Here is a 17,101-nt window from a genome sequence, read left to right as displayed (position 1 = left end):
ATGGCAGATGGTTGGGAGCAATAAGTAATCATTTAGCATGGAAGACCTGTTTGGTATATAAGATCATTCAATTTTGTCAACTGCCACGAGATGTCGCTAGTGCTCACAAATTCTGTATTGGTCTTCAAGTCACCTTAATTTAAAATTAATCTAAAAAATATTAGGTTTTAAAAAATATTAAATCCTAAATTTCCATAGGTGTACATAGAGACCGGTCAGAAAGGGTTAGTAATCTGATTGTTATTTTGGGCACCACTGAGGGGGTCCTAGACTGGGGGGGGTGTCTGACTGAATGTTTTTAGAGACTCTCCATTCTCCTGATAGGCTGAAGGTGCTTCTCTGGGCTTCCAATGGGGAGTATAAAAGCTCCTTTCAAAGAAAACATCTACCATACAGCAGTGACCTTCTGTGGCGTTTGATGTATGTCAGTCCTTTAACTCTTAACTCTAAGGACAGTGTGGATGTGGATGCCTTTCTTACAAACTTGCCATCTGTAAAACTGGAAAAGGTCACAGATATTTTCCATCTTTGGATTGTGACATTGCTGCATCATGTCGCTGATCTGCCGGATATTGTGTGGATTTATGCTCTGTTTCTTTGGATGGATCAGTATTGTGGTGGCCACTGCCACCAACGACTGGGTGGTGACCTGTAGGTATGGCCTGCACACCTGCAAGAAGATGGATGAGCTTGGAGTTAAAGGCCTGTGGGCAGAATGCTTCATATCCACCTCCCTATATCACTGTGTCACACTCAACCAAATTCTGGATTTGCCAGGTAAGAAAACATTTTTTTCACTATTTATATTTATATAAGAGAGTGGACTAATCAGAAAAAAACTCAACTACATTTAAAATGCACATCTAAATATGTTTTAAATACATATTTCTGCAACACTGTCTAAAAACACATCATGCTATTTACCACCAAAACTAGGAATGCTGACTTACACTGTTACCTTACATCATGATTGGGGGAAAAATCGAAGGGCAAAGAAATAATGCGGGTTGGAACGTGGGTTGCTTTCATCCTTTTTGTAGTCAGGTTGGTTTTGCGTGTGAGTGTGTGTTTTTGCACCCCCAGCTTACCTCCAGACCGCCCGGGCACTGATGACCACAGCTTCTATCATCGGCCTCCCATCGCTGCTCCTCCTCATGACTGCTTTGCCCTGCGTGAGGCTGGGAGAGGAGACTCAGGCCACCAAACAGAAGCGGGCTGTTCTGGGCGGGGTCCTCAACCTGCTTATTTGTAAGTAAAATCTTTCCAGGGTATTTACTTCGACAGTGACTTGGGTTGGCCATAGAGGCAGCAGAAGTAGGGCCAGTCTTTTTACACATTGTGCGCAAAATGTTACAATGAAATGTCTTCAAGAAAGTAACACAAAGTCCAGCTAGTTTTTGCGTAGAGCTCTCGGGCCTGGAAGACTGATGAAAAAAATGACCAGAAATGGCAGGATGAAAAGGGCATCTTCTGCTTTCTGAGCTCCTTTCCTGTCTGAGCTTTCAGCACCGAGGACCTAGCCTGTCCTTGACCTCAGCTCACTGCACGGCCGTCCACGCCCTGAATTATCCAGAGATTTCCTGCATCCTGTAAAGCTAGAACAGCTCTTACCTTGAGTTAAACATGCAGCTGTGCTGTCGATTAATTTTTATTCTTTAAATGACTTTAGTGTATTTATAACATTAATCACAACACAGACTGAAATAAAACCAAAAACAATAATGTGACAACATTTAGTCCCCATGCAATTTATGACCCATATCGAGGAAATAGGAGGGTTAAGTCTACAGCAGTGGTGCTCAAACGTTTCCTTGTTTGGTGAGATTTGGCTTCATCATGAAGAAAGTGTGTAGTTACTGAAAGTCAACAAATAAAGAACATGGTACTAACTGAAATGGTTTTTCCCAATTTCCCAACATGCATGAAATGCACAGCCTGTGTTGGGAAGGTTGTCGTGGATTGTTATTAACATCTCTGTACACATTTCCAACAGCCCTGTGTGGGATCGTATCCACGGTGTGGTTCCCGATCGGGGTGCACTATGAAGACCACCTGATGACCTTTGGTTTCTCCCTGTACGCGGGCTGGGTCGGCTCTGTCATGTGCCTCCTCGGAGGGTCCATGATGACCTGTTGCTCAGGTGGACGTCACCACTCTCAGCAGGGCAAGAACCACTTCTACTACAGCAAACATAGCGGCACGGCCAACGCCATTCTGTCTGCTGCCAACCATGCCAAGAGTGCCCATGTGTGAGAAATGGGACAGTGGACTGCAGAGTCCCTCGGACCTAGTGCTGCACTCAAGGGATCAGAGACCACCTCGCCCATCACAGAACCAGAGGAGGGCAGGGGGACTTTCTCCATACACGTCTGTACCGAGGAACAAACAAGCATCTCTTAAATAACCCAACCTACAGGCTGAGACTGTAACTGGATTTTACTCGGTTAAGAGTTATCAATCATATTTTATATTTTCCGTTCCCTTTCAAACCTTTCGTGTTTAATTGTTTTGGTACCCTTTCATGTTAGCCTCTTAGCGGATAGTTGGAGAGAATTCGGTTAGGACAAAAATTTGAAATTGTGGTGCTGTGTGGGTCACATGACTCGCTCACCGAAGGAAAGATTTTTAATTTTCTGATGGCCTCCTTGTCTGACGTGTAATAAATGATTCTCATCTAATGAACCTTTTCTCACATAATAAAGTAGAGTTGTGCTGTTCAGGAAGTCCTTGAGACGGGCAGGAACGCTCAGACCCTGCAGATTAAAATCTGCAGCCTTTCCCGGCAATGCTAATGGAGACCAGATGACTCAGTCCACTGTCAAATGGACAGGAAACGACTGGAATCAGAGGGCCAGGTGCCGTCCCCGTGTTTTTTCCTGGAAAGCGCTGCACTCCATCCTGCGCTCATCGCTTCAGGAAATGTGGGCTGAGGAGAAAGACAAAAGAAAAACATTCTACATCATTTAGATTTTCATCCTTACAGGCGTATCAGTGAAATGGAGTGTGCACGTAATTATCTGGACAGATTTTTTGGTTTCCTGGGTAATTGTGTTATATGAAGCACCATCAGGCCTGTAATGAGCCAGAATTGTGTTAGGACTAACATTCATTCTCATTTGAGGGTGGGGCTGGAAAAAACACTGCTCAAAAAAATAAAGGAAACACAATATAAGACATCCTAGATCTGAATGACTGAAATAGTCTTAATAAATACTTTGTTCTTAACATAGTTCAATGTGCTGTCAACAAAAACAGAAAAAAAATCATCGATGGAAATCAAATTTATCAACCAATGGAGGTCTAGATTTGGAATCACACTCAAAATTAAAGTAGAAAAACACACTACAGGCACATCCAACTTTGATATAATGTCCTTAAAACAAGTCAAAATGAGGCTTAGTATTGTGTGTGTCCTCCGCGTGCCTGTATGACCTTCCAACAAAGCCTGGACATGCTCCTGATGAGGTGGCGGATAGTCTCCTGAGAGATCTCTTCCCAAACATGAACTAAAGCATCCACCAACTCCTGCATAATCTGTGGTGCAATGTGATATTGGTGAATTGAGCGAGACATGATGTCCCAGATTCAGGTCTGGGGAACATAGCCAGTCCATAGCATGAATGCCTTCATCTTGCAGGAACTGCTGACACACTGCAGCCACATGAGGTCTAGCATCGTCTTGCATTAGGAGGAACCCAGGGCCAATCGCACCAGCATATGGTGTCTCACAACCCCCACCTGTGGAAGTCGGGCCCTCATTCCACCCTCACAGAGTCTGTTTCTGACCGTTTGAGCAGATACATGCACATTTGTGGCCCGCTGGAGGTCATTTTGCAGAACTCTGGCAGTGCTCCTCCTGTTCCTCCTTGCACAAAGGCGGAGTTAGTGGTCCTGCTGCTGATTGTCAATCAATGTTGCTTCGTAAGTGGACAGTTTGATTTTACAGAAGTGTGAGTGTTCCCTTTATTTTTTGAGCAGTGTATATAGCAACTTCTAGCAAAAATCAGATGAGAAATACTATATTGACCAACAATTCTTCCCCTAATTCTATGTAAATGTAATTTTTTAAATCCCAATTCCTTAAAATGTGGACTCATCAAGTTTTCATTTCATGAACGATCATTAACTTGATTCCTTTATTACATTTACATAATAAATTTTTGTTTTTTTGAGATTATACTCTGAGATTAATCATATATTATATCATATATTATTAAACAGTGCACATACTCATTAACAGAGAATGAAAATACAGTGTACAGTGGATGTTGTTTTACAGTTGAAACATTAGCCACAGAAAAACAGCTCAGCAACCAAATATTAAAAATATTTAAAAAAAAAAATGCTTGCAGCTGGAGCCAGTTGTAGTCACGTTACAATGAACAGACCATAAAGGCATCGTGAAAATATTTTTTGTCTCCAAGACAAAATACAATTTTAATTAGTTTTAATGCTGTTTGCAGTACTGAGAGCGAAAATAAAAGTGTCTGATTTCTCTCTTTTACTTCCTGCATGTTTCTCAGGCCTTCTGTGCTCAAGGGTCCCATGGAATAGGGGGGTGAAGCCTGTTGAAAGTAGCATTTAACATCATTCACTAAAATACTACAAAAAAAAGGACCAGGATTTACAAAGAGTGATGTCAGTGCTATGATCACTCCTAGACATCCCTGCGCATATGAAATTAAGACAGCAGATAAAACAAAGGCACAAACAAATGCTCAGTGTTATGAATTTTTGTCTAATTATGTTAATTTAATCAAATTTTAATCTATTTCATTTAGTTTTATCAAATTCTATTGGCCCTGTTTGTAAGTGTAAGGTCAAAATAAGGTCATAAACCTTAGATAAAGACATTTAGAAAAACAACCACTTCTGTTGATGTGTTATTTCTGTTTAATGAGGTTTTCATGAACAGTTTGAATTGTGATGAGCCCAGCGATAATTCTCACACACCCTACCATCACATTAACTTCCCATTCTCATCCAATTAGCATTGGCAGTGTTGCCAGATACCTGATCCTTTCAGTCCAAATGCCCAAAAATTTGGCCAAAAGGAATTTCAATGCTGTGACTGCAAATGAATTTCCTCAATACCAATTCCAAACAAACACAATTCCACCCAATCTGGCAACACCGAGCGCATGGTCCCATCTCTTAACTCGGTCATCAAACTAAACAACACAAAAATGAAGATTGCCGATCACATGAATATATACGAGAAAAGACACTAATAAATATTCACTATTTACCTTGGGTGTCAACAAATAAAATGAAATAAAAATGAAATAATCACAATAACAGCACTCAAAACAAAAAAAAAGCTTGCTCCTCATCTCTCACTCAGGGGAATAGTCTTCGTCATCAACAAGTTCCTCAAAGCCCTTCCTGGTTCTTCCACGGCTCTTGGGTTTACTGGCGGTCCTGTGGCCATCACTTCCAGTCTGTTGCTGATACTGGTTCTGGTTCTGGTACTGATAGCCTCGCTCTTCGCCCCCCCAGCCTTGATACTGGCCATCCTCATCATTTCCTTGAGGAACGGGGTCGTCGTCAACAGTGAAGCTGTCATCCACACCAGCATCGTAGCGCTGGTATGTGCTAGCATGTGCCTCCTCTTCTCTGGCGAAGAGTTCTAGAGAACTGTTCCACATCCCATAACCAAAGTAGATCAGCAGACCTAGGAGAGCATTTGTGGGATGTTTGATTTTGCCAATCCTTATTTTTTACATGATAAAATGTGCTTTTTTTTCTTCAACAAACACACAGACTTACCAAGAGTGCACCACACAGCAAATCGAACCCATGTGATCCTGGATAGCTTTAGCATTAGATAGATGTTGACCATCATGGCTGCCAAGGGTACAAAGGGCACACATGGTGCCATGTAGGGTAGCTTTCTGGAGCTCTCGGGTTGCCGAAGGATGATAATGACCAGGGTAGCCATTTTGGTGACTATCATGATCATCAATGGCACCAGTGCCCAATAGCTGCCGCTTGAGAGCCGATCAAAGCCGTAGATGACCATGGACCATAGCACAAATGTCAGAACAAAGAGAAGGAGGACACAAGTGGTTACGGTCCGTCCTGTGGCAGGTGTGGGCTGGTCGGCTGAGGTAGGGAGGCCCAAACGGGTCTGTAGGGTATTGTAATGTGGGCCCAGCACTCGCTTTAGAAACCTGGTGGTTGCGTTCTCTGAACCATCGAACCCCAAGCCTTTCTCCCCAACACCATAGCCCGAGCTGTCAGACTGGTAACCAGTAGCGTCAGACCCATCAATAAGCATCTCATCATCTCCTTGTGAGGGCAGGTTCTTGGCCCCACAGGTGTTGTTGGTGTCATTGTACTCGTTGCCCTCACCAGAATACACCTCCCTCTCACAATCCGCCAGGACCCCCTCTTTCATCTTCTTGGCCCCTTCGTCCTCATCTGCGTGGAAGTCTACAAAGCCATGTGCATCCCTCTCAGGCTGATAGCGCAGCAGCAGAATGCATATAGAGACCAGGGTGTACGCCAGTAGAGTGCCGATGGACATCATTTCTATCAGGTCCCTCAAACTGACAAGCAGGGAGAGCAGTCCAGCCAGAAAGCCAGACACGGCGCAGGCCACAACTGGGGTCTCTGTAAATGGGCTGAGATGAGCCAGGAACCTGAAAAAATTGGCAGACAACAAAATTTATAGAATTATTCATGCTCGCATTGAGAGGCAATCTCTTGTAGTTTCCATTTGGCCACTTTGTTGACAACTTGGCACGCCTAATCTCACAAAACTGGTGGCTGATAGCAGTGTTGGGCAGTGGTTTCCTCAGAAATGAGTGGTGTAAAGAACTGCAATATCCAAAATGGTAAGAATATTATAATAACTAGAAAGTACCTTGCGTGCCCGCCTATGAACCAGAAGACTAAAGTCACAGTCTGTTCCTGAACAAGACTGTCCCTATAACTACTAATTGTAAGCTGCTCTAGATAAGAGAGTCTGATCAATTCCATAAATGTAAATGTAAGGATGAGAATGAGACAGAGATTAATATTTCCCAAACAGTTTGTATTATTTTAAGTTTAGCTCAGTGAAAGATGCAAACAATATTGTTCCAGTAAAGTGGATTCAGATTTATTACAAAGCTGTTGTATTTGTAGTAATTTTCTGAGATGTCCTCATAAAATGGGCAATTTTATCTAACTGAAAGCTATTGTGAGCAATGATGTGTATTCTTTGATTAACATTTCGGTACTGGATTACATTAGCATTATAAAAAGACTTCTGAGTATGATGCAAATGTAAATGTAAATATGGTATGAGCCTTCAGTCACCAGAGCTCAAACCACCTTTGACATCTTGGACACTCCACATTCATGAAAACACAAATATCTTGGGGAGGACGGTGTTCATCTTCCCAGCACAGGAACAGAGACACTGGAGAATCTGTGGCACAAGCACTAAAGATGTTTTGACGGGTCTCTTTTGTTCTGTCCCCAAAAGAGATGAAGGTCCCAGTACCTATCCACTGCACCACATCCAATACACCACACACTTCAATGGCATCTAGAAACTGTGAAAACATTGTTGATATACAGCATTTTAACTCACCTGAAGAGTAGACCATCCCCAGCCATGGCATAGATGACTCTGGGCATTGGGAACAGAGAGCCCAGAAGGCTCACTGTTAGCCCAGCAATGGCTCCAACAGCAACAATGTACTTTCCTGCCAGAAAGCCATGGACTGCAAACATCTCCATTAGGGGCGCATCGCCATCAATGAGATTGTAAGGCACCATCAGGGTCAGAATAACACTAACCTAAAAGGGTTCATTACACAAAAATGAGCAACTGTTTCATCATACAACAGCGAATGGCTTATTCATTTACACTGCAAGTGTGGATTGGGTTGGCCCCCTAAAAAGTGACAAAATAAAAATTCCTTTAGGAGGTTATATTTCTGAAACATCTAGTGTGAATGACATTTTAAAATGCAAAGCAAAATTGAAGCAAAATATGCCACAAAGGCTACAAAGGTCATGTAGTGCTTGATTTATTGTTTTTAAGGAACATATTCAGAGACTGTATTAATTTATTTGCACATTAATACTTTGTAGAAAACCCTAATGAGAAGAATCTTCAATCTGTCAGTAATCCACCGGTCCCTGTACCACTTGCCCGATTGGCTCAGCACATGCGCAACAGTTAGGGTTAGGTTTAGGTTTAGGACTAGGGTTACGTTTAGGGCATAATATGGTGGCTTTCAGGTTATGCAGGCACACACATGCGTGGAACTGGCCAAGTGGAACCGATCAGGTACTGACAGCATGCATTGGAAATGAACAGGGGTAGTCTTAGCCCGTTTGGTGCCCTGTCCAAAAAAAGTCATTATGAGTTTAAAACTCACTAAATAAAATCTTGGAATCCTGGAGATACTGCATGATAAAATATGAACAAGCACAGTGTTTTTTAAATATTTTCTGACAAAACATAAACTCAAACTACATAAACCTTTACATACTCTACAGCTGAATACAGATAATCCTAAAATTTTATATAATCACTTACATTTTATTTCACTAGCCTTATGGCTGTGACAGAAAGTCCACTTTCAGTAGATTTGCCCAGATATTGTTTTATCTGGTACATGGTTATGCTATATGTTTAAAGTTTATTATACAACCTCCTGCTGCAGTACCTTTGACAATGGATACATAATACCCTTTCAAAAACAGTAACATTTAAATTTACTTATCAAATTACATCCTGAAATATACACCGTCTACCATTTATGGTTACATTTATATCGAAATGTGAATTTTATGCCATATAGCACAGCCCTTTTTAGAATTAAGCTGTCAAAGGGGTCATCGACAAAGCATTAATGTATATGTGCAGTCATATGCAAAAAAAACGGAATACTTAATACTGAAAATATGTGTACAAGCCTTTATATATTTGTTTATATACATTCACATATTCTATATGCTAATGAAACCTTAGGCCAAGCTCAAATTTTAAAAGCAGAAATAAACATTCCATAAAAACTGGATAAAATGAGCGTCTTTTATTTGATGAAGGAGTTTGTGGTGGGTTGCAGTGATGCAGCATTTGGTAAGAGTGGATACTCACAGAGACGTATGCAGTGAGGCAGGTGATGAGTGACGCACTGATTGCATACGGGATTGATGTGTTGGGACTTTTTGCTTCCTCTCCTGTTGTTGCAATGATGTCAAACCCAATGAAGGCATAGAAACATGTTGCGGCTCCCTGCATGACCTACAGAGATCAGAGAGTCAGCATTGATTCACCAGACAGCGACATGGCTATTTATAGCAAATCACTGAAGTCTTCACCACCTGAGCCTTCAGAAAAGTGCAGATTGAGTTATTACGGTGACATTTCAATCTTGGCTCTTAAATCACCAAAACGATCTTTAGAAAATATGAGGGACTGCCTGTCATACCCCAGACCAACCATAAGGTAGGAACCTCCCTCCGTCCCAGTTGGCACCGCTGAGGAAGAAGAGGCCAGCAATCACAATGAAGACCCACACCACCAGGTTGATGACATTAAGCACGTTGTTGAAGGTCACAGAGTTCCTCACACCCACAGCCACAATTATGGTGACCAAAATGGCAATGAGAAGAGCCAAGAGGTCCGGATAAGATTCTTCTCCCTTTCCTGGATAAATGTGAAGAACCATGAAGAGGTGTAATCTGTTCATGTACACCATTTCTTGTACACCAGCATAAAATATAACAAGATAAATACAGCAATATAAACATAAATATAATATTTATATTTGGACTTTAAGGTTAAAAAATGTCTCACAATTGACAGTAGCTCATTAATATACATATTAAGCCTGCTGTTATCTCATGCTAGAATATTTTTAAACTCTCACCTAGACCATTAAGAGTGCCAAGATGGGTAATCATGAAGCGGCTGATGGAGTGGTTGGCCAGGGAGTCGAACATACTACTGAGTGCACTTGCCCCGGCTGCTGTGCCAATCAGATATTCCAGGACAAGATTCCAACCAATGAAGAAGGCCACAAACTCCCCAACTGTCACGTAGCTGTAGGTGTACGCAGAGCCTGTTGTCTTGGGCACACGGACACCAAATTCTGCATAGCAGACACCTGTATTATGGAAAGCAAAGGAAAAGCCATAATTATTGGCACCCCTTGTTAAGATGTGTTTTTTTAGCTTCTAATAAATTCAGTTTTGTTCTAAATAATATAGGACCACAATGAAAAAAAGAGGAAAATCCAACCTTTAAAGTGAAAGTGAAGTGATTGTCACACGTGATACACAGCAGCACAGCACAGTGCACACAGTGAAATTTGTCCTCTGCATTTAACCCATCACCTTGAGTGAGCAGTGGGCAGCCATGACAGGCGCCCGGGGAGCAGTGTGTGGGGACGGTGCTGTGCTCAGTGGCACCTAAGTGATACCTTGGCAGATCGGGATTCGAACCAGCAACCTTCTGATTACGGGGCCGCTTCCTTAACCACTAGGCCACCACTGCCCCAAGCGTAGTTAGTCAGTGTGGGGAAAAAATCCCACATTAAGAAATTATTATTTCACAAGCAAAACAGCACCTTATCTTCTCCTATAATGTTTCACAAGGTGGGAGTATACAAAAAGAGGGATCTTCGACCATTCCTCTTTTCACAATTTGTGTCCTCTCCTCTGCACTCTCCTCTTCATCTCACACCACAGGCATTCAATGGGGTTGAGGTCTGGGGACCGAGATGGTCATGTGAGGAGCTTATCTGGAGCTTGTCTGGAGATGGTAATTATCTTGCTGAAAGACCCACTGATGACCCATCTTCAGCTTTCAGTCAGAGGCCACCAGATTTTGCTTTAAAATTTCCTGGAATTTCAAAGCACTCAGGATGCCATGCACCCTAACAAGGTTTGCTGGGCTTCTGGAAGAAAAACAGGCCCTCAGCATCACCGATCCTCCCCCATACTTCACAGTAGGCATGAGGTGCTTTTCTTCATACTCATCTTTTGTGTTCTGCCAGACCCACTTACACTGTTTGTTGCAAAAAAGCTCTATCTTGGTCTCATCTGACCAAAGCACATGGTCTCAGTTGAAGCCCCAGTGATGCTTAGTGACTGTGAGTGAGAAATGTTTTTTTCCTTGCATGTCTCCCTAACCGCTTGTTGGCATGTAGGTGGCGCCTGATGGTTGTTTTGGAGACTTTGTGACCCCAATATGCTACCATTTGTGGCAATTCTGTAACAGTGAGCATTGGAGAACTTTTTTACCATCCTCTTCACTGTGCGTGGAGGCAAAATAAACTTGCTTCCTCGTCCACCATTCCAGTTCTTTTAAACTTCTTAATAATTCTTCTGACAGTAGACATGGGAAGCTGCAGGCTATTTTCGTGCAGCCGTTGACTGATTTGTGAAGGTTGACACACATCGGCTGTACTTTGTCTTTCCCATATTGAAGACTGGATAAGAGAAATAGCCTCTGTGTCATGTCATATTTGTACCCCAGGGAAACAGGAAGTGATCAAATACTAATTAAATGTTCACAGATACTCAAATGTTTAACTTTGTAAACTACTGTAGAAATTACAGTAGAAATACTTCAATTACTTTTATATCTGAGGAATTGTTAGGAACAGGTGATTGTGTGAAATTTTTTTCTTCCCTTAAAAGTCACAGGTTAGAGATGAAGGTTATATTTTTCTACAATTTTCAGTGTGTGAGTATGCTTCTGTAATAACAATCAAATTTATTTTAAGGCTTTCTTAACCAGGGGTTCATTATGGCGGGCAATGTATCAAGATCAACACAAAAACCAAACCAATATGACTTCCAGGATTACCCAAAGCTAAATCGGATAAACTGAGAAAATGCATAATATCCTTGTTTTGTTTCATAAAGCCTCACTCCTATTTATCCACAATGGAAGAATTTAAAAATGAATAAAAACCCCTTCGCATCTGAAACTGATTTCAAATGTCATATTCAGGAATGCACGGCATCAAACACCTTTCTGAGCATAACTACATCTAGAATAGAGATCAGAGTGACACACATCTGCATCGTCAGACCTGACAAAATTGAAGCCACAGCAGCGATGATGAAAGACAGGATAACGCCAGGTCCGGCCATCTCCTTAGCAACAAGGCCCGCCACCACATACATGCCCGTTCCAACACAGCTGCCCACACCAAGCGACACCAGGTCCACGGTCGTCAGCACCTGGGCCAGCTTGGTGCCGTGCAGGTCTGTGGAGCCTTCCAGCATGGACTCCACGGGTTTGGTCCGGAGAACCCGGGAGTGCAGGCCGTACCACGAGGCCTCCCACTCGATCTGCCGCGGATCCAGCTTTGCAAGCAGAGAACTCATCTTCGGTCTCTCTGTCTTGCTGCACTTGCTTGGAGGTTTTCAGGTTCTCCCCGCACTTCTTCACTTTCTTTCTTAATGTTTTTCTCTTCCTCTGGGCCCTGCTCTCGCCCTCTCTGACTCAGAAAGGATCCATTGTCACTTCAGTCTGCACGGCTCTAGAGGTAAAACTGGCGCTCACATGCTGTGGACAAAAAGAGGAAGAAGGAACAGGTTACCTTTAAATTCTGACACGTTTTTCTACATCTGAATTCCATAGCACTTAAATGAGCGTAAGACCTGGGTAGAGTTACATAAATTATTAGAAATAAAATGATTAATCAATTAAAACTAAATGGAACCAAAAGAATAAAGATTATTACTAAATAAAAAGTTACTAACAGTTACAAGATATAAGTTCAGAGTCTGATACCCCTTAAATTAGTGTTCTAATGGTGGTTCAATTCTAATATGGGATTGTCAGATCAATGAATTCCACTCATGTATTAATGCACTGATGTGAAGCCATGTTCACACACCACAAAGATGTTGTATTTAACTAAAAATGGACAACAAAGGAAAATTTCATTGTGACGTGTTGCTAGGATGTCTCATTAGGTCTTCAAAGCAGCAGATGGCCCACCAGCTGCACGCTGTATTTTGAACAAAAAAGGTCTAAAAGATAAAAATAAATAGTAATCTCTGGGTATATAAACTGCATGAACAACAAAAAAAATCAATATTATGTCCATGATTCCTTTCAGTTATGCCTAAATCAGGCACAACTACTTTTTATCCATTTTCTTATCATTTCATTACTCTAAAATATATCACCAAAGCCTCAAACATCTCCTCTTCTTTTCCCTGTAAAATATATATATTTATTTCTCCCTCTGTGACAAGGTCCAATTACAGATAACGACTGATTCCAGATCAGTGCTAGGGGTTGCCAGGAGCCGCTGCTGCTTGTCGCCCGTAATTACGGCTTCCTCTGACCTGTCATTGTTCACCAGACCTGACGGGGGGCAGGCTGGTACCACGCTGCAGGGTTTACTCTCTGATGTCATGGTCCATTAGAATTTTTCCCATTCCTCCACCCACACCTGTGGGGAAGTGGGGTAGAGTGGGTTTGAATTGACCACTTCACTCAAGGGCCAGTACCTCAAGAAGCCATTTCCTTCTTACGGAAAATGCACCTGAGTCCACGTAGGAGTGCAACAGGCTTTAATCCATGAACCAACTTCCATCCATGAGAATATGTCCTGGTTTATTCCCAGGTAAAATCCCCAGTGAAAGTAAGTCCGATGAAATTATGCACAAATGCTTTACAATTGCAAGTTTAGACGTCAGGACTAACAACACAGTCACGGCCAGAATAAGCAAAACCTGAACTCTGGGTCAGGTTAACAGCAGCGAAAACCGTGACATTCTCTAAGAGTACAGCTTGGTTTCGGTTTATATGTCTGTGTGTGTCTAGGCTGGTAGTAGCCTAGTGGGTATGGCATTCTGGATACGGGCATCTGGTAAATGCTGTAAAATGGAAATGTGTTTAGAATGATATCATCAGAGCACCAACAGTGAGGAAAGAAACTCTGTAAGAACCCAGAATGGCATCCCCTGGGCTCTCTCCTGCATGGGGGAGATGACAAAGCATCCTGGAGGGACCTACACAGATACGAACCAGGTCATGTGGCGTCCCACGTCAGCGGGAGGGCTTCAGCCAGACTCTGCTCTAAATGCTGAGCAACGTTCCAACCTGCTGCAGGTGAAGAGTCACCATGACGGCTCAGTCACACAAAAAAAGTGAACCAACGGTTCAATAAAAAAAAAGCAGAGATCAAAAGACAGGTGTTGATTGACTGGTCTTCATCTTCATCAAAACCAAAAGCTCACTTGTGTGCAGATGGCAGGCTACTGAATGGATGTTTGACGGGATTCAAGCAAAAGTGAACAACAATGGGAAAAGAAATATTTCGTGAACTTTCAGTCATGTATAAGCCACTAAAACCAGCAATTAACTATTCCCAGATTAAATTTTCAGATACTATGAGCGAGATGATCTTATTACCTGACCAGTGGAACAACCACATTAAATCACATGCTTTTCATTTAATTTACACGACATTAAGACAAACAAATGAAAATTCCAAAATTCCTCATTCATTTATTGAATACACATTTTGTGTGTATTCAATAATTCTAATTCTGATTCTGAATAACCTGTTGTAATCAAGAAATAGCCTTGAGTGCAATTACTACTGGTCACTGACATAAATTGTGTCTAAATATTTTTGTCATTTGATAAAATCGGCTGTTTTAATTTCACCATGATGAAATATTTACGCTCTTAAATATTTATGACTAAAGTGAACCGGTTTTCATTACCCGAGGAGTTTACAGCTTCTCGAATAGATTTTCCATAAGGAACAAACCATCATTTGACATAATGCAGAATATAAAGAAAACCAAGTATTCTGGCAAAGTAAAAGAAATATTTATGTTGACATTTTTTGCAAGATTCAGGGTTGAAGGGAAAATAGAATTTACTTTCGAAATCGTCCTGTGGGGGGGACGGCTTCTTTCCCGGAGCATCAGACGCTCTTACCCGGGCAGCTGCTCCCCGAGGGTCGGTGCGACATCACGGTCACGGATCCGTCCCCGTCCCCTGCGATCCCCACGACCGGGCAGGCGGCGCGACTGGTCGCCGGCGGCTCATGAATTATTCATCACGCCTCCCACGTGACCCGGGGCGAGATGAATTATGCAGCAGCCGCTGACGTCACCGCATGTTTCTGACGGGGGCGGGGCCTACGCTTGACGCTGAGGAGGTACAGTAGGATACATGTACACAAATACACTAAGCACACACAATATTAAAACCATGTGCTTTATGTTGTGTATGTGCATCTAATGACATCAAAACCAGGCTGGTCTAAGGATGGTTGAAATACTAACATTTAATCAAAGTGTCTCAGGAAATGAGATCAGGAAGCCAGTCAGCAAATCTTTTACGGATTTTTTCAAATCCGTGTGAAGCTGCTGTGGCCATTCCTGGCAGGGCGAATTATCCTGTCTACATAGTCTGCAACCATCTTGGCAAATTAATATGTTGGGCCCAATTTTTGTCCAGAGGATCACACCGTGTCTGTTGACTTGTCTTCTACTGTCGATCCAGCCGTCAATGGACACAATGGATAACACTGATTATCGGGCTAAAATGGCACCGGGCGGTGGATTAGGCAGCATGTGAACATTTTGTCCTTGAAGCTGACTGTGTTGGAAGCAGATGAAATGTGGAAACTGAATGATTTTGCGTGATGACCAAAATTATGACGGGTAGGATTATGCGTCCTGTCATAATAAAAATAAAAAAGACGGTTCAAGAAGGGTTCTCGGCCCAGGTCTCGGTCCAATCAAGTATATGTGGGACGTGCAGGAAAAACAAGTCTGATCCACTTGGCAACTTATAGGATCTGCTGACGACTTGGTGCCAGATACCACAACATACCTTCAGAGGTCTAATGGAGTCCACGCAATACGAAGAGCTACTCAGTATAAGGAAGGTGGTCATAATGTTACACAACTCTGTTTTGAAGACACTCTTATCTAGGGACGTGCTGGTGATAGACTGGTGACTTCATAGACTTTTTACATTGTTATGGGTGTTCTCTGCCTCTGTGCGTGTGTGTCTTCTCATTCATAATTCCACTGTGTTCGGGGTTAAGCTGGATGTTGAGAAAAAAAAAACATTTATTCATTTTTGATTTCATGAAGCAGATTGACAATTTTTTTTTTAAATGAGCACATCGCCAAAGGAGCTTGTTTAAGCCGTCTCCTGAGACCAAAGATTCAAGCCAAGCCAAGGAATTGTCTGGCAAATGTCATGCCGGATATGGCAACCAATTTATTTTTAATAACCCTTCCTCATGCACGCTTACAGCTCTTGAAATTCAAGTGGATCTCAGGTTACGTTCAGGGACACCAAAGGTTGCTATGGAGATCGTGCATCTGAGCGTACGGCCCATTGTGTCTATTGCAAAGAGCTGGGGTCAGTCTCAAAGGAGGACTAAACTCACAAATTCATCATTCATTAGAGACAACACACATTTCTCCAAGGATTTTGGCGATTCATTGAAAATCCAAGCATTATCCAAAAGTCATTAATTACTGCTATAATATAAAAATTCACAATATTAATTTCACTCAACAATGCCTAATTAAGCAAATAATGAACTAATGCCACTAACAGGAACAACAGGACACAAATTTAACATTAACATTTATGAAAAATTTGCCAGGTACAGGAACCAATACACTGTTCTTTACCTGCGTTAACCATATATATCAGTATAAATTCAGCGCAGACCAAAAAAAAAACACTACGAAAGGGATTCCAGTATTACAGCGATTGAGAGATTTTCATTAAATAACTAATCTCTTCACCAGAATGCCAAGATACACCCGAGGATAGAATGATACTTTTGTACTGTTTATGCAGTGGTGGATTTGGTCAGATTTCAGTGTTTGGCTAAGACATGCTTTATATTTAGAGCAGAAGATGCAAATACACTTATCAGGAACACACTCGGCACACAATGACTTGGAATGAGAATAGCACTCTGTGGCAAGCGCACCGTAAATAACTCCTTACTGGAACGATGCGCGTAAGGAAAGTGCGTTCCTGCATCTGAGATCACTTGGAACAAAAGGAACGTTCCGCCAAGATCATCTTTTGCCCCAGTGCACGTCTGTTAAGATGAGACACCATCCCCGAGAG

At 42.1% G+C, this 17,101-nt stretch overlaps 2 protein-coding genes across 4 annotated transcripts; one reads left to right on the top strand and one right to left on the bottom strand.

The window, feature by feature from the left end:
* The first annotated feature begins 119 nt into the window (after positions 1-119).
* Positions 120-2,682, top strand: LOC114784441 (claudin-11-like). Of its 2 annotated transcripts, XM_028969850.1 has the most exons (4): positions 120-508; positions 611-777; positions 1,084-1,248; positions 1,994-2,682. In XM_028969850.1, exons 2-4 carry the CDS (start codon positions 681-683, stop codon positions 2,251-2,253), a joined length of 522 nt encoding a protein of 173 aa, XP_028825683.1. In that variant the 5' UTR covers positions 120-508; positions 611-680; the 3' UTR covers positions 2,254-2,682. The 2 variants fall into 2 exon arrangements, with proteins under 2 accessions (XP_028825683.1, XP_028825681.1); XM_028969848.1 differs by having other exon boundaries at positions 120-777.
* Positions 2,683-4,538: 1,856 nt separating this feature from the next.
* Positions 4,539-15,043, bottom strand: slc7a14b (solute carrier family 7 member 14b). 2 transcript variants are annotated; one of them, XM_028966960.1, is made up of 8 exons: positions 14,930-15,043; positions 12,051-12,529; positions 9,879-10,115; positions 9,438-9,655; positions 9,104-9,250; positions 7,583-7,791; positions 5,770-6,644; positions 4,539-5,674 (listed from the first exon to the last, which is right to left on the bottom strand). In XM_028966960.1, the coding sequence occupies exons 2-8, from the start codon at positions 12,346-12,348 to the stop codon at positions 5,337-5,339; spliced, it is 2,322 nt and encodes a 773-aa protein (XP_028822793.1). In that variant the 5' UTR covers positions 12,349-12,529; positions 14,930-15,043; the 3' UTR covers positions 4,539-5,336. The 2 variants fall into 2 exon arrangements, with proteins under 2 accessions (XP_028822793.1, XP_028822794.1); XM_028966961.1 differs by having other exon boundaries at positions 14,872-15,020.
* Between the last annotated feature and the right edge of the window lie 2,058 nt (positions 15,044-17,101).

This window comes from Denticeps clupeoides, chromosome 2 (assembly GCF_900700375.1).
Source record: "Denticeps clupeoides chromosome 2, fDenClu1.1, whole genome shotgun sequence".
Lineage (NCBI taxonomy): Eukaryota > Metazoa > Chordata > Actinopteri > Clupeiformes > Denticipitidae > Denticeps > Denticeps clupeoides.
This window is presented reverse-complemented; position numbering and strand designations above follow the sequence as displayed.

Excerpts from the sequence above, each read along its gene's own strand:
- slc7a14b (XM_028966960.1), bottom strand. The coding sequence starts at position 12,348 with ATGAGTTCTCTGCTTGCAAAGCTGGATCCGCGGCAGATCGAGTGGGAG. Across the intron at positions 9,656-9,878 it reads TGGCACTCTTAATGGTCTAG|GAAAGGGAGAAGAATCTTAT; the intron begins GTGAGAGTTTAA and ends ACATTTATCCAG. Across the intron at positions 7,792-9,103 it reads GCCTCACTGCATACGTCTCT|GTTAGTGTTATTCTGACCCT; the intron begins GTGAGTATCCAC and ends GAACCCTTTTAG.
- LOC114784441 (XM_028969848.1), top strand. The coding sequence starts at position 552 with ATGTCGCTGATCTGCCGGATATTGTGTGGATTTATGCTCTGTTTCTTT. Across the intron at positions 778-1,083 it reads CCAAATTCTGGATTTGCCAG|CTTACCTCCAGACCGCCCGG; the intron begins GTAAGAAAACAT and ends TTGCACCCCCAG. Across the intron at positions 1,249-1,993 it reads GGTCCTCAACCTGCTTATTT|CCCTGTGTGGGATCGTATCC; the intron begins GTAAGTAAAATC and ends CATTTCCAACAG.